Genomic DNA, 23,237 nt, shown 5'->3' with positions numbered 1-23,237 from the left:
TTGAATGTGAGTGATGATGATGTGGAGGAGTTGGTGGAAGACCACAACACTGATCTCACCACGGAAGAACTCCAAGACTTTCAGAAGGAGCAGCAACAGAAGGCAACTGAGGAAGTGTCTTCAGATGAGTAGGAGGGAAGGGAGGATGTTCCTAGTTCACTAATCAAGGAAATGTGTGGAAAATGGGGAGAGTTACAAAGTTTTGTGGAAAAATCTCACCCTGACAACCTTTTCAATGGCAATGCCATGTCTTACTTCAGAAACATTTTAAAATGCAGGCAAAAACAAACCTCATTAAACACGTTTTTAGTGAGAAATAGGTCCAGTGAGTCTCAAGCAGGTTGTAGCGGTGCAAACAGACAGAAAAGAGAAAGAACCCCAGAAGGAGAGTTACCTGACGTTTTTATGGAAGGTGACTCACCTTCCAAACAATAATAACTATCCTACTCTCCACGTTCCTCACCACATTTCACTTACACCATCAGCTCTCCTCAGTACAGGTAAAGTGCAGTTAAATTTTCATTTATTGTTTTTTTATTGTTTATAGTTTTTGTGGTTGACTTTATGCATGTAAGTATTATTATACAGGTATAAATAAGCAATATTTTTACTTGAAATGCTTCATAATGCGTAATTTTTGGAGGCCTGTAACGGATTAATTTAATTTACAGTATTTCTTATGAGAAAAATTGATTCGGTTTTCGAACAAATCGGTTTTCAAACAACCTTCTGGAACGGATTAAGTTCGAGAACCGAGGTACCACTGTACTTATATTATCCACGTGTGTGCGTACATGCGCATCTTTTTAATGAGGCAAGCTAGTAAAAAACCACATAGAAAAAGTGGTTCCTTATATAACAACTTCTAATATACAGAAAAGATAGTATGTTTTGACAATAATATATTCCAACAATGGCGTTTATATTTTATTGCTTAACAACAAAAGTATATAGGTTATGCTTTTATGCTGAAATAGGTTCAGAATTAACACCCTGACATAATCATCTGGTAGATATCAACCTAATAACCCAAGCGAAGTTGGGTGCTTTCGTTAGTCTATAATAATAATAAAAGAAAGTGTCTATTAGTCTGTGACCACCACAGCTCCAAGAGGAAAGAACTTAGAAACCTAAATTTTGGACACAGGCTAAGTGAGTCCAGATGGTGTGCACCTGGATATTACTACTAATCTAAATACGTGCTTGCGTGAATGCGCAAAACTACACAGAAAAGAAATGTGACCACTAGAAATCTGAAACTTTGTACCCGTGCTAAGTGGACTCTAAGGATGTGAAATGGAACAATATTACTCATCCATGCGTGTGCGCGCATCTCTTAAAATAAGTTGAGAATACAACCATTGGCACAGGCATCTAGAATATATCAACCACATAACTCGAGCGAAATCGGGTACTTTCACTGGTTTGTAATACGAGAAATCACTTATTTTCTATGTAGTTTTTCGCTAACTTATCTCATTAAAAAGATACACACATACGTAGATAAGTAATAATTCCCAGGTGCACACCCTCAGGATCTACTTTTTATGGGTGCAAAATTTTTGAAACTTTTTTGTATAAACTGTATAAGTTCTCGAATTTCAAACACGTATGAATATCTGCGATTAATTTCAAAGTGTTGTTTAATTTATTGTTATAGAATTACATACTGACTTTACATTAAAATAATTTTACTTGCGAGTTCTCGACTCTCTTACTGGAGAATTCACTGAACGATAAACTGCTTTAAAACAGGTATAAAGGCAAGGTTTGTTTGTTTTGAATTTCGCGCAAAGCTACTCGAGGGCTATCTGCGCTAGCCGTCCCTAATTGAGCAGTGTAAGACTAGAGGGAAGGCAGCTAGCCATCACCATCTACCGCCAACTCTTGGACTACTCTTTTACCAACAAATAGTGGGATTGACCGTAACGTTATAACGCCTCCACGGCTGGGAGGGCGAGCATGTTTGGTGCGACCGGGATTCGAACTCGCGACCCTCGGATTACGAGTCGAACGCCTTAATACACTTGGCCATGCCGGGCCATAAAGGGAAGAGATGTAAGAATAACTGACATCTGGTACTAAAGTTATTAAATATACAGGTTCATGATAAATATAAAATACAAATCGTTTGTTTCGATATAATAAATACACGGAAAGTGCATTATTCGTATTAACAGAGAATTAGAAAGTAAAGGTAATTTTTAAATTTCATATGCTTTAAGTCTTTTATTTGTAGTGTCCATGTAGCATTTAGTACTTCAACACATCAGCTATATCTTTTCTTGTTCAAGTAAACGATCATACAATAGGCCTAAAATATGCCAAAATAACAGACAGAGAAAAAAAAAAAAAACACCAAACGTAGAAAAACGGAGGAAGGTACTGCCATCTAAACACAAGACAGTGGACCAACAATAGGTTTGGTTTGTTTGTTTGTTTTTTGGAATTTCGCACAAAGCTACTCGAGGGCTATCTGTGCTAGCCGTCCCTAATTTAGCAGTGTAAGACTAGAGGGAAGGCAGCTAGTCATTACCACCCACCGCCAACTCTTGGGCTACTCTTTTACCAACGAAAAGTGGGATTGATTGTCACATTATAGCCCTCTCACGGCTGGGAGGGCGAGCACGTTTTTAGCGCGACGCAGGCCCGAACCCGCGACCCTCGGATTACGAGTCGCGCGCCTTACGTGCTTGGCCATGCCGGGCCCCAACAATAGGTACTTATGTATGTTGTTAACAGCGTCTCTATCGTAGATGTCAAGTTCGTAACCCTAACCATGGTTGAATAAGGCTGCAACATAAAACCGAAAGTCTGTATAAAGAGTAGTATATTATTTTATGAATGTATTTTTATTATAGCTCTTCAAACGCTTAGTTTATCTAAACTGAAGGGTAATCGAACAAAAAATAAACATACCCCTGCTGAAGTAACTCGGAGAGGGGAAGACAGAAGCATTGACGTCACATGCAGCTGCCATAGTATTCATATTTAGAAGTTCACATAATATTCACGGCGAGTTGGAGAAGTCCAGAGAAAATTCAGCTAACCTAATATTCACAGTGAGATGAAGTTGATTAGGTTACTTTCAAGTGGCTTACGATAAATATTTAATTTAAGCTTACATTTGATAAGGTGAGACATGGTATGCGTTGTATTAAGCCTTGGCAGCAAGTAAGAATGGTTTTCAACTGTTTGAGTTCATGAATAACTGTTATAATCTTACACTAGACAACTACTCGAACACCACATCAAGGATTAGTTTAATAAATAGCGTATTGCTTTATACGTTTGGTAATTATTGAAAGAATAAGGCTGTTAGGTTGTGAAACTGTGAAAATTATTTTAGAGAGTAACACTGAAAAAAGATAACCATCTTCCTGATCAAGATGTTAACATATGAAAACAAAATAAAACTGAGAATTTGAGCGTTTTAAAACCACAAATTTAAAGCGCAATAAAATATCCTGTAACGTTTCATATAAAATAAGGAAATAAGCAATGCTGGGAAACGTTTTTGTCAGAGCCGAGTTTGTGTATACATATATATATATATACATGTATATTTCTATAAATTGATTTGATTTTGCCACTCCAAGAACACTGGAAACTAAAATATCGTCTACAGTAAACACAAAACTGAAAATACTAAAAGTTGGAAAACTTATGAACGAAAGAGTCTTACTGTCTCAAGTTAAAACAACACATTTCTTATATTCTAATACATAAACTTATGTAAAAATTTGCCGTAGTAACATTAAAGTGTAATGAACTTCCTGGAAATACTACAGGTAGGAAAAATTTATGGTTCATTATTGTTTATTTCAGACTTTATAATATGTACCACAAATTACACATCATGTAGATTCCTAGATATCCACAATGACCTGGACAGTTTACATAATACATGGTTTTCTAGATATCCACAATGACCTGGACAGTTTACATAATACATGGTTTCCTAGATATCCACAATGACCTGGACAGTTTATACACTACATGGGTTCCTAGATATCCACAATGACCTGGACAGTTTATATACTACATGGGTTCCTAGATATCCACAGTTTATATACTACATGGGTTCCTAGATATCCACAGTTTATATACTACATGGGTTCCTAGATATATACAGTTTATATACTACATGGGTTCCTAGATATCCACAGTTTATATACTACATGGGTTCCTAGATATATACAGTTTATATACTACATGGGTTCCTAGATATCCACAGTTTATATACTACATGGGTTCCTAGATATCCACAGTTTATATACTACATGGGTTCCTAGATATATACAGTTTATATATAGTACATGGGTTCCTAGATATATACAGTTTATATACTACATGGGTTCCTAGATATCCACAGTTTATATACTACATGGGTTCCTAGATATCCACAGTTTATATACTACATGGGTTCCTAGATATATACAGTATATATACTACATGGGTTCCTAGATATCCACAGTTTATATACTACATGGGTTCCTAGATATATACAGTTTATATACTACATGGGTTCCTAGATATCCACAGTTTATATACTACATGGGTTCCTAGATATCCACAGTTTATATACTACATGGGTTCCTAGATATCCACAGTTTATATGCTACATGGGTTCCTAGATATCCACAGTTTATATACTACATGGGTTCCTAGATATCCACAGTTTATATACTACATGGGTTCCTAGATATATACAGTTTATATATAGTACATGGGTTCCTAGATATATACAGTTTATATACTACATGGGTTCCTAGATATCCACAGTTTATATACTACATGGGTTCCTAGATATCCACAGTTTATATACTACATGGGTTCCTAGATATATACAGTTTATATATAGTACATGGGTTCCTAGATATATACAGTTTATATACTACATGGGTTCCTAGATATCCACAGTTTATATACTACATGGGTTCCTAGATATCCACAGTTTATATACTACATGGGTTCCTAGATATATACAGTTTATATATAGTACATGGGTTCCTAGATATATACAGTTTATATACTACATGGGTTCCTAGATATCCACAGTTTATATGCTACATGGGTTCCTAGATATCCACAGTTTATATACTACATAGGTTCGTAGATATATACAGTTTATATATAGTACATGGGTTCCTAGATATATACAGTTTATATACTACATGGGTTCCTAGATATCCACAGTTTATATACTACATGGGTTCCTAGATATCCACAGTTTATATACAACATGGGTTCCTAGATATATACAGTTTATATACAATATGGGTTCCTAGATATATACAGTTTATATACTACATGGGTTCCTAGATATCCACAGTTTATATACTACATGGGTTCCTAGATATCCACAGTTTATATACTACATGGGTTCCTAGATATCCACAGTTTACAGTTTATATATATAGTACATGGGTTCCTAGATATATACAGTTTATATACTACATGGGTTCCTAGATATCCACAGTTTATATACTACATGGGTTCCTAGATATCCACAGTTTATATACTACATGGGTTCCTAGATATATACAGTTTATATACTACATGGGTTCCTAGATATATACAGTTTATATACTACATGGGTTCCTAGATATATACAGTTTATATATAGTACATGGGTTCCTAGATATCCACAGTTTATATACTACATGGGTTCCTAGATATCCACAGTTTATATACTACATGGGTTCCTAGATATATACAGTTTATATACTACATGGGTTCCTAGATATATACAGTTTATATAGTCAATTTATACACTATATGCAGGTATACAGTATTAAGGAGGCTCAACAAGAATGAATATTTAGTCATGTAGCAGTTTAAAAACCTTTCAATGCTATGAAGAAACTGAACAATATATGGCTAGGATTGGAATTATTAGCCGGTTGTTAAAATGTATGTTACAAAAAATGGTTTCATTTATGCTTGATTTAAAAGAATCTTGTACAGAGATTAGATGTGATATTTCTATATTGAAATAAGCTATTATGCCTCTACTGTTTTCAGAGTAGGATATACTGTATGTAATGAATCCGGGGATTGTGGTGTTTTGTTTCCAAAATTATGATAATGTTGGCATTTATATGTTTATTTATGTTGTAAATTTCTATCCTTTTATCTTTAAGGTTTCCTTGGCAGTTGATGTATAAAATGTTAATGTGTTGGATCATTGTGATGGCTACTTCCCTTGCATAAATTTTAAGTGATAAATGGTGTGGTTTGAGATTGGGAAGGTGAAAGTAGTGTCTGGCAAGGCTGCAGAGAGCCTTGAGTGACTCGTGTTTGAATTTGAATGTGGGGAGTTCACTTAATTCGATTAGCATTGCTAATAAATTTGTAGTGAATTCCGTGGGGTTGAAAGTGTGTATTGTGTTCATGCGTGTGACTTCTGCGTATGTACGTGGTTAGGTGGTAGTGTTGGTACTCTGTGAATCTGTTGGAGTTTGGAATTAAAAGGAAACAGAAACACACATAGAGGGTCAATTATAAAAAAAAAAAAACTTTCTTTCTATAAACAACATGCGCCTAATAAACGACCACACACCTACACACTTTTCAGCCGTTAACGGTTCATACGATGTACTCGATTTCATCATACTTTCCAAGGACACAGTAAACTGAATCTCTAACTTTAGTGTACATGATTGAAATCACCAGTGACCACTTCCTGCATGATTCACCCGCGCCACCCTGCTGCGAGGTACGTTACTCCATCAGTGTAGACATACACCAAAACAATTGAACATGCTAATAACAAAACAGAATTATACAACTATGTTAATCAAGTAACAGAAGCCATACACAAAGCCATTAAAAACACAATTCCTAAAACAAGGAAAAAACACTCACATAATCAATGAACTCTAACACCGGAAATTCATGTACTTATAATCAAACACAGGCAATTAAGACCAATACACTTCATAACACGTGATCCGACCATCAAAACACAGATTGACAGAACAAATGCAAAAATTAAACAACAAATTAAAATAGCAAAAGAAATAAGTTGGCAAAACTTTTGTAAAAACTTTGAAAAAAACAAAAACAACCCAAAAAAATTTTTGAAAAAATTCAAGAGTATTTAAATAAAAACACAAATTACTTGCTACAACGCATCACACACAACAACATAATCCCAAGGACGGACTCGGAGAAAGCCGACTACTACGAATCCTCCTTCAGCGACTTAAATTTAGTCGACTTTAACACACAACACCAACAACTTTATGAACACAAATCAATCTTCATTCACACCACAATTCCCTGGCGAGACATTAGAAAGATACTCAAGTTCAATCAACAGGAAAATTACCATCACAGAACTCAAAATTAACATCAAAAACTTGAAAACACTTCCCTCGGACACGACCAAATACCAAACATTATTCTCAAAAAAGGCTCAACTCTCCTATTACAACACCTCACAAACATCATGAACATCTCACTAACAACTGGTTACTACCCCGACACATGGAAAAAAGCCATCATCACCACGATTCCAAAGAAACAAACAAAGAGGACAAATCCAGATAATTTCTGTCCCATCAGTCTGTTAAGTTGCCTTGGCAAACTGATGGAGAAAATTATCTCAAATCGTCTTCTTCACTTCTGTGAAATAAATAATATCCTTCCGGAATCTCAAACTGCCTCCAGGAATAAACAGACAAACAACTGATCACCTCACACGACTCACCGAATCAGTCTATAAAGCTTTTAACAACAACCAAGTAACCATTGGTGTATTTTAGATGTTAAAAAAGCATTTGACAACGTTTGGCACAATGCCATCAAGTACAAATTAACACATCTGAAAATAAATCCCACTATTATTAAATGGATATCAAACTTCCCAACAGATAGAACAATACAAGTAAAAGTCAATAAAACTATATCCAAATCTTTCAAAATAACTGCAGGAGTGTCCCAAGGATCCGTCCTTTCTCCACTACTGTATATTATCTTTGTCAGCGATATACCTTTTCCCAGTTTAACATACAGTCATAATTCGCAATACGCATTTCACATTTAATGACTCTAACCAGCAAACACTCAGAGTATGGATATTAAGTCACATATAATATGTCAAATAACACACTATAGAAAATCCAAGTATAACAAAATAAATTACTAAGAACAGCAAACAGAGTACCATCGTACACTCCCGTAAACTATATACACCAAATTAGTAACTTACCAACTCTTAGAAACAGACTCACAGAAATATCATACAAATATTACTTAAAAGCAGAACACAGAAACAAACGAACTGCATCACAATGTAAATTAGCAAGTTCACCGACAAAATATATTTCACTATATAATATATTTCAACAATCACAAATCACATAACAAAGTACATAAAAAATAAACCTCATGACTATAATATGTATTTCTTTTTCAGGTCTCGGGCACAGGAAAGGTAAATCTTTCGTCACCTGTCCTGTGAAAGTGGGTTTTCCCGGGGAACTCCCGTTTTCCCCCACAGCCAAATTTTAGGCATTGGATCTTTAGATCCCAGCCAAGGCAACTTTATTGCTATGTCCTGAATCGGGTCATTTCACGTTTATGTTCATGTTCATATTTACTTTGACATCTGCTTTTCGGGATCTGGTCTGGCTGGTTTCTCCGGTGCTACCTTTGTCTCGCTCATCAATATTATGACCAACCTCACTCCTCAACTTCACCTAAAAAGAGTCAACATAAAAGAAAAGCAAAAACCATCTGCTAATTTCAATGATCTTTCACGAAAGAGAACGAAGAGGAACCACAACGTTCCTGAACACCCCAGTTGAAGAGAGAATTATTCAGATTTCTCTCTCTCTAAACTAAACCCCTGTCACGTTAGTTTGCGTTTGCAAGAAACTGAAATTTGTTAAAACACACACAAACTGGACTGTTGATGGTTGGAAAAAGAGTGTTATGGACAAATGAGTCCAAGTTTGAGATATCTGGTTCAAAGTGTAGGTTGTATGTCCGATGGAAGAAAGGTGTAAAATACATCCATGCATAGCACATACCATGTTGCAGGTTGAAGGCAATGTGATGGTTTGGAGGTGTTTTTCTGCTGAGATGGCAGAAGATACTTGCAAAATAGGTGAAATAATGGACCAGTGCAATTACCATCAAATACTGATCCATTACAGTATACCCAGAGGTTTGCTTAATATATATAAAAGACTCTACTACCAAAAAGATAATGACATCTACACTCATTCAGCCTATGCAGAAGTTACTTATCTAAAAAAAAAGCTTTTTGGAATCACATAAATGATACAATGACCTACACACATACACAAAATCCCAATCTCAACACAATTCTTCCAAAGAAACTTTATGGAAGCATATAAGATGCATTATAACTAAAATCGCAAAGGACACTTTAATTAAATATGTTGCAACAATGTCATAAGTCTGTCAGCAAAAGGAGAACACACAAAATATTAACTGTTTGCTGAACTCAATCACTTCCACCGAGTTTCTGTTGTACTAAATATGAACATTAATAAAAGTTTAATGTTTCACCTGTGATTTACTTTCCATTGTTCTTTTGAAGTAGCCTAAAGTAATTTTTTATTTTGTCCTAATATATTTGCACAATACTGCATATAATGATGTTTACAGTAATAACACAAGGAAGTATGCTTAGGCTTAACAGCCTTTCTTATACCATCAGCATGATGGGCCTGATTGTGAATTACTGTTCTGGCTCGAAGTTTCAATGGCAGAACACTTTTGGTTAATGTTGTTTATCTTTTGTTTAACTTCTTTTCATAGTTTATCAACTGTGTGATCCAGTTAGAGCAACTTACAGATACTAAAGTTTTTCTGTTGCACTGTCAGTTGATCATCCTTTTTAAGGTGCATTGTGCTGGAATATTAACAGTAACAATGATGTTGGTAACAAGTTTACTAAAACTAGTTGGCTTTAAGGCATAAAAAATAATTTTGCTTATTATTATAAGCCAAGTGGTTTGGGAACTTGTCTCCTAATCCGAGGGTCGCGGGTTCGAATCCCCGTTACACTAAACATAAGTTATAATATTTCCATTAATCCCATTATTCGTTAATAAAACAGTAGCTCAAGAGTCAGCGGTGGCTGATGATGACTAGTTGCTATCCCTCTAGTGTTACACACCTAAATTAGGGACGGCTAGTACAGATAGCCCTCGTGTAACATTGCACGAAATTCAAAAAAACAAACAAACTTATAATTGTGTCAAAAAAGTTCCTTTTTGTAACTGTTACTCTTAATGGTGTCATTGAATTGAAGGCATGGCATGGGTAAGGCGCTAGAGTTCATGAGTTCGAATTCCCATTGCCGAACATGCTCGCCCTATGTAGTTGTCGACTGGATCAGTCACTCGAATGTAGAAATTCCTGACTTATAAAATTTCCAGCCAATCCTAAAATAGCTAAGATTAAGGTTGTTACGGAATAACTGTATGGCTTGCTTTACTGGGATCACATTGTATTTGCATCCCATCTATAGAAAATTGAGATTTCCTTACAGTTTATGGTGTCACCACGTTTAGCCTAAAAATATGCAGAGTTAAGCTTCGCATTTTATTTTTTACTCTCCAAATTTTAATTTCCCACTGAATCTTTAATCTGCAATTGTGACACATTTGTTGAAAAACTTCCGAGACACGTTCTGTGCTGCTTTTCAAATGTTATATCGTTGACGGGAAGTTAATGAATTGTCCATTCGTTTGATCTATTGATTTTATATATATATATAAATTTTGCTGATGTAGTAACATAATTTGATCCGTCATTTCCTGAATAATCATAGCACTATACTTATTTGCTGCTCTTCTACTTGAGGATATGTTTCCTAAAAAAAATTCTGAAAACGACTCACTTTGATAGATTTCCTTTAGTCAAAAGGAATCACCGTGTCATGGTTTTTGTTTTATTTTTTACCATGACAAGTTGATTAACTTTCTTTAGAACCTATGATGTCTGGTGGACAGCCAGCCATTCAGGGTGTGTGTGTATGTTTTCTTATAGCAAAGCCACATCGGCCTAACTCCTGAGTTTACCGAGGGGACACGAACCCCACCATTCAGGGAGAAATCTATTTAAAAAAAAAGCAACTTCATCCTAAGATCAATAAAAAATCGAGAGTAATGACAAAACAACGTTAATTACAAATAAAAAAATAAAAATGTTTAGTTCATGCAGTATGGCGCAGTGGTTCTACTTAGATAAATCTTTTTTTTTTCGTGCTAAAATCACATCTTTCTCTGCGATTTTACACTATAAATACACATTTTCAAAATATTTGAATTTCGCGATTTTTACATTTTTTATAATTGTGGAATAGAACAAGCACAGTCTAAAAAGTTCTTCAATGCAATTCATCTATAGAAGGTTTATTCTATGTGTAATTTTACTCGCAAATCATGAAGTTCAACTGATTTATAACGAGAAGGTCAAATCGCGGGAATGATCATGGGTAAGGTAACATGATGTGCAAATTGATACTACTGATCGAATTTATTTTTACATTAAAAGCATTTTGCAGTTTCAGTGTTTCGCATCAACCGAAAGCAGTTGACATTTTATCCTGAGATAAAAATGATGTAATAGCTTAAAACAAGAGGAAATCCTCAATAGCCGCGGCACTTGAGATTCTTTTTGGCAGCTATATTTTTGTGCACCATTCGTTCCAAGTCGTCCGCGAGTATACCCGATTCAATTCTATTACTCATCGGGACCTCTACCAACTAACCCTTAAACTAAAATTCTTTTAGGCAGGATTAAAGTAAATCAAGTTATGAGACTTTGGGCGTTGCCAAGTCGATACTTTTGAGATCCAAACTCATGAACCTGATTCTGTGTACTCGCTTTACGCCCCGCAACCTCCTAAGGCCGGCCTTACATCCATACACTTGAGTAATATTATGCCCAGACTCGTGAGGGTGTCATAATTTAAGGATAAACCAGTATAATAGTTATCTGATATTAAAACAAAGGACCATTGCTTATAAAAAATCGGGCGTGCTTATTTTGTACCAGTAGAATGAAAGAGACGAGAGTCGGTGTGCAGACAAACAAATAAACGAACACTTTATTTACAAATGAAAACAAAGCTAGATCAAAATAAACAAACTACGTCTGAAGCGAACAGTAAAATATGGAAGTGGTATTTATTTTGAAAACTAATTGTTTAATTAATTGAATAATTAAGCACTATCAAACACCAATAATTTATCTTAGTGTTGTTATGTTCTCAGTAAAGTACAAATATCTTCTCTAATTGCTGCTCTGTACTAAGTCTAGAACAATAGAAACAGTGCTGTCACCACTAGTCAACCTATTCTGTGGCAAATCAAGATTTCAGGCTGAGTCCAAGTAGAGCACTGCAGTTATTGGTTAACAATCGACTTTCTGCAGCAGAAAACATTCTGGACTGACAGCTTAAAGGATGAAAAGATACCTCTGTCTTGTTCTGATCTCTCTTGACCTATGAGGGTGAGAAAGTGACGAGCACTCGGAATGACTTTATTGCTTTTGAGGACTATGTCTGTTTCAAGAAGAAAGATAAAAAACAATGACCTAAGAGCTATGATGAGCAATTTTAAAACTTTTAAAACACTAATCTGTCTCTTACCCTCTTTTATATTCAATATGTACTGATATATGCTTCTTAAGCGAAATTTGAGCTGTGCGGACATAACAGTTACACTAGTACAAAGTTTCTTTCAGTATTTCGTATCTGCAACTATATTTTAGTATTCTTTCCCCACATACAAGAGCTTTTGATTAAATTTACCATAAATAAATATGCGCATGCGTATATCACGCGCGATTATTGGCTAATATTTAAACAACAGTAGAACAGTTAGATTTAATCTGACTGACGATGAGATTATATGATGCCATCTATTGGTACCGAAGCCATCCCAAGTAGCAGGAAATAAAAGTAAATAATCCACAGCATGTTTTTCTTTCTTATTTCAAATACGAAGCTAGAACATCTTTATGGAACAACACATTAAATGAAACTATATTTAAAAAGATGTTATGAACATGACATGTGTATAGAATCTTATCAGATTATATTAAAACAGTTTTGAAGCCTCACCGTGTCACTACAGCCTGAAATGCTTTTACGTCCAATTATACTTTGCCTAACGAGAACAGCAATGCAATGCAAAAAGCTTCGTCATAAAGCCTTTATGTCCAAATCAAACCCTTCTATCCTGCTAACTTTCCATAATCCATTTATTGTACGAAAACATTTCAAAAGTCTGGTCACCCAGAAATCCACAGGCATTTGTGTGGCATTATAACTGTAAGAAAACAAAACAACTCTTATAACGTTCTTATAAAATAATGTCAACCCCTTCCCCAGAACCTTGTGGAGGTTAAATTTGCAGGTCATCCCTTAAGTAATGTCCGATTTTAGGTTCAGAAACAGAGAAAGGATTTCAAACGCTTTTAATGTTACTTAATCAATAATGTATATTCTATTATTATTAATTACTTCCTGCCAATGATTCTCAAGCTTCTGAATGCCACTTCTATAAAATTCTTGGGATTTGGAGGAAAAGAATGTAGAGAGGGGATTGACATCTTCATGTGTTTCAAGCTCTTTTTCATTAAGATAGTCTGCAAACTTCGGAATATATGGTAATCAGATGGGGCAAGATCTAGAGAACAAAGAGGATGTGAAAGTTTTTCCCAGTTTAGCTCTCCAATCTTTGCAAATGTGATCCTTGCTGTATGAGGCCGTGTATTATCTTGATGTTACACAATACCTTTACCATTTATCAAAGCAGGCCTCTTTTTTTTTTCAGTGCAACATTCAAGCACTCTCACTGTTGACAATAGAAGTCTGATGTAATCAACTCAAAGTGGATCACACCAACAATATCCCACCAAACGCCTAACAAGACTTTCCTAGGGTGGAGGTCCGTTTTGGGCTGTGCTTTAGCCAGTTTACCTGCACTGACCCATTGTATGCAGCGCTTAACACTTTTACAAACCAGCCATTTTTCATCTCCAGTCACTAACCCGTACAAAAAAGGTGAGTTACGTTCACGAGAGTGCAGATGTCCACTCTTGTTCTAAGGTTGGCTTCTGTTAAATCATGAGGGACCCATTTTCCAAGTTTAGACATCTTTCCACGTTGTTGCAGATAACAATGAAATGTTGAATGGGTCGAATTAAGCTTCTGTGCTAGTTCTTCAGCTGTTACAGCACAATCTTCATTAAGTGCAGCCAGCAGCAAATCATCATTAAACTGAACTTAACTGTAGTCACCTGATCTGAACTTCTGAAACCACCTTCTACATTTTCTTTCATTGAGAGACTCCGAACCATAAACACCTTGAACATTTCGTGTAGTTTCTGCTGCACTATTGTGAGTTTTTTTAAACTCATAAAACATTATATGCCTAATGTGCTCCTCAGACACATCCATCTTCATAAGGGTTTATTTGATTAATGATCTGAAAAAATGGAGTTGGGTTAGTTTCTTTTATTTGTCTGAACATTTTTATACACGTCCTACTACATATTTTAGTCATTAAAGCCTTCTATAAAGACAGAAATGATGATGCGCTTTCTGTATTTAATTTTCGGACATAACTTATAGGATGACCCGATATAATACATTTCACTTATCCCTCTGTTGTTCCATATAGTACATGTTTTTATCTGCACCACTGAAGTTATATCAAACAAACACTTGAAAGTTCTCTCTTTAAAACAACATGTGTTTTAATAGAAAGCATGAAGCCTTCTACATATAGAAATATTCAGGTTTCACGTTCAACGTGTTTTGTTTTAATTTCTCGCATAAATAATTATATTTTTATGCTTTACTTGTATTTGTTTTATAAAAATGGTAAGTTAGGCTATCTGGGGGAATCAAACCCCGAATTTTAGCGTTGTAAATCCGTAAACTTACCGCTATCCCACTTTGGTGATGCTACTAGAGGTAGTATAATAAATAAATATCTTTGGAAACTTTTCCGTCCAAAATAAGAGCAAAAAATTATCGATTTATTGATCGCCGTTACTAGGTGGGGCTAAAAATCCTCGTGATCGCAATGACTGAGTTTAAGCGGAACCCTGAAAGCGTTCTTTTGTTAACAGCCTACAAAATCAACTTATTTACCACTACAAATTTTGAAAGACAACAAACATTTTATTTAACCATGCTGCCAACAAAATAAACTTCAAGACCTAAAGAAACGTGTTGTTTAGCTTATTAGTGAGTCGACAAGTCATAAGATTGTGTGAACGATTAATATTACCATAAAATGGTGAAATGAGATATGGTTCGTAAACGACGCATGCTCTGTTTACAGCACTTTTTTTCCACGGACGAGTGAGCTTTAGAACGCTTCTCAGTTATTGTTTTTCAAACTTTTTAGCTCACAGCTCCGTCATCTCTGGATCGATTTGAGATCTAACTAAAGCTTTGGACTCGGGAGGTCAGACTATTTTGATTGATGTATTTGAGCATGCCCAATATCTCACAGGTTAATTTAATCTAAATTCTACCCAAAATAATTCTGATGAGTAATAAAACTGAATTGGGTATGTGTGCCCCCACGATTGGTATTGCTAGTGCGCAAAAATATAATCTATATAAAAGCCAGTGTGTGTCACGTCACGCTAGATTTCTCAAAATGGGAGGAGTCCTGAAAGCCAAATGCATTTATCCAGATAGACGTTTTGATTATTGTCTGCCTATTAGGATTTTAGTAATAGGGGTGCAAGAAGGTCCGTGAGGGAGATCAGTAAAACTTTATAAGTGTTGTGAGTGTTGGTAAAATAAGCTTAAAAACATATTACGGGACCACCAGCCTAGAGCCAAATAAAAATTTCGATTCAATTTTAAACTTAAATCAATTATTAATTAGGCTATTTTCTGTTATATCACGAACGTTTTTAATAAAAACACAACAAGAAAGCTCCTTGAACAACAGATACCCTAAATTAAGAAATCAACAAATATTTTTCCAGTTTTGTTGTTTATACATTGCATTTTATACTTTCAGTACGCAGATTAACAACAATATTAGGTTATACATTTTGTGAGGAGAGGAAATACACAATACACTTTAAATAAAAATTTAAAGGTACAGTTTTGAGTAGATTATTTATTTTTATTTAACTTCTTTTACAGCGAAAAAGTAGCCCAATAGTTAGCTATGCTGTAAAATTTTTGCCCGAATGAAGTTATGAGTAAGAAGCTTCCACTACCAATTTTTTTTTTCCCGAGAGAAGGTAAAAAATTGCAAGTTTCCTCATAGAGTTTTCACGCCTCATGCGTCCATGATAATAAGGCTTTAATAACTTAAAAAAAAAGGCGTTTACACTATAACAATTACTGTTGTAACAAATGTTTTATATAAATAGTTTATCGACCACTTCCCTGTTTATTGTGTTCCTTCCGGTCTGATGAGCTCTGGGTTAAGTAAATCGCGTGGTTGGCAACAGATATGACGGATACGGTGTAGTTCAAATACTATCGAGTTAATTAATACGACATAGTCAGAAATAATTTATTTTAAATTCAACTGTATTGGTGTGTTCAACATATGTTCCTCAATTTTTTTTTTCTGTATAGCACCATAACCTCTCCCCCCTTACATTTAGATCTTAAAATTCACCTCCAACGTCTGTCATTTCCTACATTGAGATGAAAACGTCTTCTTTCTTCAAACGTAGATGGTTCGCTACCACTTAAGTTTTAGCGTTCATTGTTTATCGTGATTTTCAGTTATTTATATGTAACTCATTACTTAAGAATGCGCCCCACAGTGGCTCAGAGGTATGTCTGCAGACTTACAACGCTAAAATCCGGGTTTCGATACCAGTGGTGGGCAGAGCACAGATAACCCATTATGCAGCTTTGTGTTTAATTCAAAACAACTTAATAATGCCCAAATTTAAACTCAAAGTACGATGAAAAGTGTATTGTATCATGTAAATGATTATTTCTAAAGTGTGTGTGTGTGTGTTTTTATAGCAAAGCCATTTCACGCGATTTGCTTTGTTCATCGAGATAAATTGATCTCCTAATTTTGAAGTTGTAAATCCGAAGACTTATCGTGTTCCTCCAGAAGAATATTTCTAAATAAAGTAGTTGTAAAATAGTTGTGACGATAACGAAATTTTGAGTTTGGAACCCAGTTTAACCTATATCTAAGCCTAATCTCACAATTAACCTACCACAATACGAGATTTAGTTTGTGTCAAAAATCGGCCCTTAACTGACAGCATAAATCCATGATAAATATCAATGATGAATTTTCTGTGTTTCATTGAAATATTTCAGTAGTGTTATTACAGCAAAAGACAAATATTCATAAATAGAAGTATTTGAAATTTTCTTATGAATTTTCTCATTTCCTGAACATTTTTGAAAGCAGGTATCACTACATTTGTATTGGAAAACGTCTGCTCATTTTTCAAAGCAATTTTCAAAATTCCATACTTATATCTTCATGTATTGGTAGTTTGTGGTGTCTTAAATTCATGTTCAGTTTTCTCCTAACATTTCTTTATAATTTTGTGTCAATTGCATTTCAGATAAAAACTATATGGTTTCCTGTTTGTCTCTTCCACTACGGGTGGATAGATGTATTTTAACTAGCCCTTATTCCCTAAAGTAATCGTAAAATACTTACACTATAACCTTTTTAAATGTACATGTATCGTTTGTTTGTAGTTAAGCAAAAAACGACAGAAAGGGCTATATGCGCTATGTCCACCACGGTTATCGAAACCCGGTTTCTTGTGTTACATGCCGCTATGCCACTTAGGGTCTGTAAACGTATCTTCACGAAATTTTACAAATCATCAGTAAACATTACAAGACATTTGTACACAAAGTATCTGATTTTAATTAGTCATTTGCAAATTTATTTATTTTATCTTTTATTTATGTATTTTATTTTTATTTATTTTCGAATGTTGACTATCCACCATGCAAAGTAAATTTTGGTTTTAAAATTAAAAACACTTTTATGTATCAGAAAATTATCAACTTCTACAAACGAAATCTCTGTAACTTTCCAATAGCCTCCAGATATTTATTGAATTTTTTTATATTTTATTTGGTATTTTCATAACTGTATCTTTGTATGGGTTTGGTTGATTCGAAAGACCTTGTAACCACTATAAACAAATTAGGAAACAGGTATAATTACGCTTTTTCGTTCTTGAAAGACTAGAAACCGCAAATGTTTTAGCCTGAATTGTTTAAGCTTCGTAATATTATATACATATAGAAACTTATTATTTTATTGTATTGATCTTTCAACAGTGCCTGACAAACATTACGTAAGTTTAATGACGCAGCATTCGTCCACTCATGTTACTTTATCTAAGAGTATAAAACTGGCCTTTGCGAGATGGTTTGTTTTGTCTGTGTTTTGGTGCACCAGTATTTTGTGAAATCCAGTCACGTTTTGGCTATAATAAATTATATATGTATATACATTATTATTATTTACAAATAGCTTCTTAAATGATATTTTTTCTTAAAACGTAGTACAGTAAATAAAGAAGAATAAAAAACAAATATCTTCTAGTTATGAATATGTACTCGTCTGCTGCTTGCTGTAATTGCTAAGACTTATATTTCGCACGTGAACGGCGTAAAGAAAAGTAATTTTTTAGAGTTTTATAAACGCACTTTGAAATAACAAAAATAAAATAAATTATTATCTTAGTACCATATGATTCCACTATAATTTATCGGTATTAGTAACTGAGCTGTAAAAGTAAATTTCAGTCAAACTGAATTAATGTTGCAAGGGGTGTGCCACAGGACTCAGTCTTCGGACTGTTGCTTTTTTTATTTACTTCAATGACATAGATGAAAGAAACGTCAATCAATTATATAAATTTGCTGATGATATTAAGGTCTTGGGTGTTGCTGGCTGTGAAGAGAATGTTTGTGATTTATAAAAGGATTTAGATCATTTAGTTAGTTGGACAAATAAATGGCAGATGGGTTTTTAATTATGATAAATGCAAGATATTGCACGTGAGTTATCATAATTGAAATTCTAAGTATAAGTTGGGTGTGAATAATATTAACAGTATTATAAAAAAAGTTGGTTAAATCAGTCTCTTAAGCGATTCAAGTACTGTGCTGTTGCTAGTGGTAGAGGAAAAATAACTTTAGGTTGTATCTACAGAAATATTAAATACAAGTCTTAAGAGGTTATAATTTCATTGTACAGGTCACTGGTTAGGCTACATTTGGAGTAGTGTGTTCAATCTTGGGCTCCTTACCTTAAAAAGACATTGACTTTTTGGAAAAGGTTCAGAGGAGGGTTACTAAAATGATACCTGGGATGGAGGAGTTGTCATATGAGAAGAGATTAATATCTTTAAAATTGTATTCTCTTGAAAAAAGAAGAGTTAAAGGAGATCTGAGTGAAGTGTTTAATAATGAAAACAAACTGATAGTGTTGATACATCAACATTTTTCATACTTGCCAACGAGAATTATAGAACTAGGAGACAAAAGTATAGATTTAGACAAAGTAGAAACCATTTCCAGCAAAGACTATTTAATTTTTCAAATAGGGTGATTGGTCTATGGAATGGTTTGTCTTTGGATGTTGTGAAGGCAGTAAATTTGAGTGAGTTTTAAAGAAAGCTTGATAGATATATGAACGATAAGGACTGGCTTTACAATTTTCATATTATTTTTTGGTTTAGCTTAGAGGATTGGACAGCCGAGATGGACCAACAGAACCCTTCTTGTCCCTAAACATTATGTTATGTATTTATGTTCAAAATATGTGATTTTTCGAGCTCACTCTTACTCTTCTGTTTGAGATCTACCATGAGAAGAAAGGGTTTTCTGCGTAAGTATTTTGCAGAGACTGAGAAAACTATTATAGGGGCATTCTGAGCGTTTGATTGGTTATACACGCGTCGTTTGATGAAGTGGGTGTACATAAGCAAATATGTTCATAAATGAAATAGGTAGGCAAGCGCACCTTGGTTGATTCAAAAAATATATTAAAATATCAGAAATAGAAGTAACAGAAGGCTCTTAACTTTCATTTAAACTATTCAATGTTGGTACTTTTGAATTTGTGATTGCCAAGAAACTATAGACTTTGTACTTAGACGTCACAAATATCTAATTCGAAACAATGCATCATTCAACATCATAAGTGACACATATAAATCAGTATTTAGACATTTTTTAACATTTACTTTTAAATTAAGAAATTAACTAACGTATAGCACTAAAAATTGAATTATAATCCACAATTCGATACCAATCTTATTGACGTACATTTATAAAATAGTAGTTCAATAAAATTTTGAATATGAGTCCACAAATGAGATAACGTGGCCTTTTACCTGTGACCACAAGAAGATCCGTATAGATAGGGCAATTAAACTAATCGTTATTGTTGAAATACACTAAAACAGAATGTCAGGAAAAATGAATAATAAAAAGCACATATGATTATTGATATATAATATATATAGAAGTTTAAAAAAAGAATAAATTGCAAATAATAAGGAAACTTCCTTGTGAGTCTGTAAAATGAAATACATATTGGTGTTGATTGTACGAATATTTTTCTTATTTATGTATATACTTGAAGCTGATAAAACAAACATTTACAGTTGATTACACCTGATAAAACAACGTTTCTTGTACACAAATACAAGAAATGTATTCTCAAGACGGCTGGTATGGTTATTAGTACTTTAATTAAAATAAAATAGAGAACAATGTAACTCTTTGTAACAAACTCTCTCTTTGTTAATCTGAAGATGACCTAAGAAGGTCGAAATGTTGTTCTCTACTTTATTTTAATTAAAGTGCTAATACCCATACCAGCCGTTTTGAAAATATTTTTTACTTCAAATGGGTTTCTTGTCATCACGAAATACAAGAAATGTATAACATTTAGACTTTTTACCTGAAACGTATACAAGTGATCTTGCAACCACGAAGTCCAGAACTTCAGAGAGCCTAAAGCATTAACGAACAAGGTTGACTTAGAACTGGTACATTTCTTAGTATTTGTGGATCAATCCGATCAAAGTTAAGTTTTCCATAAGCGTAAGTGATATCGAATAATTTCGTCGTATTTTTTAGTACCGCCCAGTTCGTCTTCTGTTTGCAAAGAGACATAATTGATTGGGTGCAAGATAATGTTTTGTAACGTATTAGAGTTATTGTTTTGAGCATGTGACATAAGAGAACACATATATGTATAAACAGTGATGACTGAGCGCATTACTGTTAACACACACGTGAATTCAGTATTCTGGAAACTCTTTTTTATTTACTTTACGGATATAATTGCAAACTTTTAGTGCTAAGTTAAGCGGTGAAAACTTGCAACAGATGAGGCTTGTCCAAGTAAATATAATACAAAAGGTAAGTCACTTCGTCCTTTATTTTACATATATTTCAATGTTCAGGCTGATTGGTTGGTTGTTTCAGAGTAAAACCACACTGGATTATTTGCTATTTCCAGCGCGAGCTATCGAACCTCGAATTTTAGTGTTATTATTCCGTAAACTTACTGCTCTGTGTCAAAGTTCAAACATGGCACTCTGTGATGAATACAAAATTTTTATTAGATAAAATTTGAACTCACCCTTCTATGAAGAAGAGAAAACTTCGCAATGACACTAAGAAATATTCCATCCACTGAAATTAAAGCCTGTGTGAAAGACTTAGACAAAAGACTAGTGATTCATTCTACATAAACCGAAAAAAAAAAAAAAAAAAACAACTGAAAACAACCACCACAAAGAAGACAACTTCGAAAACAATTCCGTCGACAACCGGAATTTATCTCTGCAGGTAGAACTGAAAACATCTATTTCCTCGAATCATCTCTAAATAGTATCTTAAACAACTTTTTCAAAGAATTCTCGCACAAAAGCATCAAGATAATTTCACAGAAAAAAGGTAAAAACAACCTTACGCAGAAAGATATTAATTCTACAAAAAACCTAAAACAAGACAACAACATCAAAATTCTAAAGACAGATAAAGGCAATGCTATAGTTATAATGAACACAAATGAATACATTCAAAAAATGAATAACATCTTATCAGATACAAACAAATTTAAATTAATAAACACAAACCCAACAAAAACACATGTAAACTAATTAAACAAAATACTACTACAAACGAAAAACCAACAAAATATAAGAAAACCTCTATTTCTACCTATGCAAGACAGACTCACGCAACCCATAACTATACAGTACCCTCAAACCTCCCAAACTCAATTGTCCACTACAACCTATAATGTCGAAATATGAATTATTCAACTACAACCTGGGCATTTTCTAAATATACAGCCAGCTCCTTTTTAAAAAACTCTTTTACCTTTAAATCTATTTTTGATCAACTAAACCATAAAGCCTTAATGGCCTGAAGACATCTTTATAACTTTATATTACACATTACCAGCAACCCTTTAGAATTCACTACCACAAAAGCCTCCCGCTGGTACAGCGGTAAGTCTACAGATTTATAACGCTAAAATTAGAGGTTCGATTCCCCTCGGTGGATTCAGCAGATAGCTAAATGTGGCTTTGCTAAAAGAAAAACACACACTACCACAAAAGCTAACTTCATGTTCAATGAACAAAACTACCTAAAAATAAATGGGCAATCTCGTATTATCAATTTTAGCCAACATGTTCATGACACAAATTGAATCTCAAGCGATCAGCTCAGCCTTACACCCACCACTATTGGTACAGATATGTTAACGATACAACTGCTGGATTCACATCTACACTTAGTTTTTTCAACCATATTAACTTCATACACCCCAACATTAAGTTCACCTGTGAACAGGAAAAACTAACCAATTAGCATTTCTCAACCTCAAAATCACAAGAATCAATACACAATTCAAGACAGAAATCCACCGAAAAATCAACCATACTGGATTATACATTCGATGTGACTCAGCATATGAAACAAAACAAAAACGCAACATATTAAGAAACCAAATAAACACAGTCACAAGACTATGCTCACCAGATAAAATTAACAATGAAATCAACAAAATAAAAAAAACACTTCATCAACATCAACAAATGTTCTCAAAAACTGTCGAAAAAATTATATATACACATACACGTAGACCAACAGCACAGTCAACAACACACAAACAATAATAAATTCAAAGAAACAACAAACTATAAAACCTCACGCTGCTGCATAC

At 34.2% G+C, this 23,237-nt stretch overlaps 1 protein-coding gene across 6 annotated transcripts in view; it reads right to left on the bottom strand.

Moving 5' to 3' along the window:
• LOC143240320 (glutamate receptor ionotropic, kainate 2-like) overlaps window positions 1-21,108 on the bottom strand; it is a 34,319-nt gene extending 13,211 nt beyond the window's left edge. The window contains exons 1-2 of one of the 6 annotated variants that reach the window (XM_076482561.1): window positions 20,955-21,085; window positions 2,920-3,050 (exon numbers count right to left, since the gene is read on the bottom strand). In XM_076482561.1, the coding sequence (XP_076338676.1) occupies window positions 2,920-2,958 (39 nt within the window). In that variant the 5' untranslated portion in view covers window positions 2,959-3,050; window positions 20,955-21,085. Of the gene's footprint in view, window positions 1-2,919; window positions 3,051-6,565; window positions 6,787-6,870; window positions 6,988-20,954 lie in introns of those variants that run through there. The other 5 variants (XM_076482563.1, XM_076482562.1, XM_076482564.1 and 2 more) reach the window with 5 other exon arrangements.
• Between the last annotated feature and the right edge of the window lie 2,129 nt (window positions 21,109-23,237).

Source organism: Tachypleus tridentatus, chromosome 13 (assembly GCF_004210375.1).
Source record: "Tachypleus tridentatus isolate NWPU-2018 chromosome 13, ASM421037v1, whole genome shotgun sequence".
Classification (NCBI taxonomy): domain Eukaryota; kingdom Metazoa; phylum Arthropoda; class Merostomata; order Xiphosura; family Limulidae; genus Tachypleus; species Tachypleus tridentatus.
This window is presented reverse-complemented; position numbering and strand designations above follow the sequence as displayed.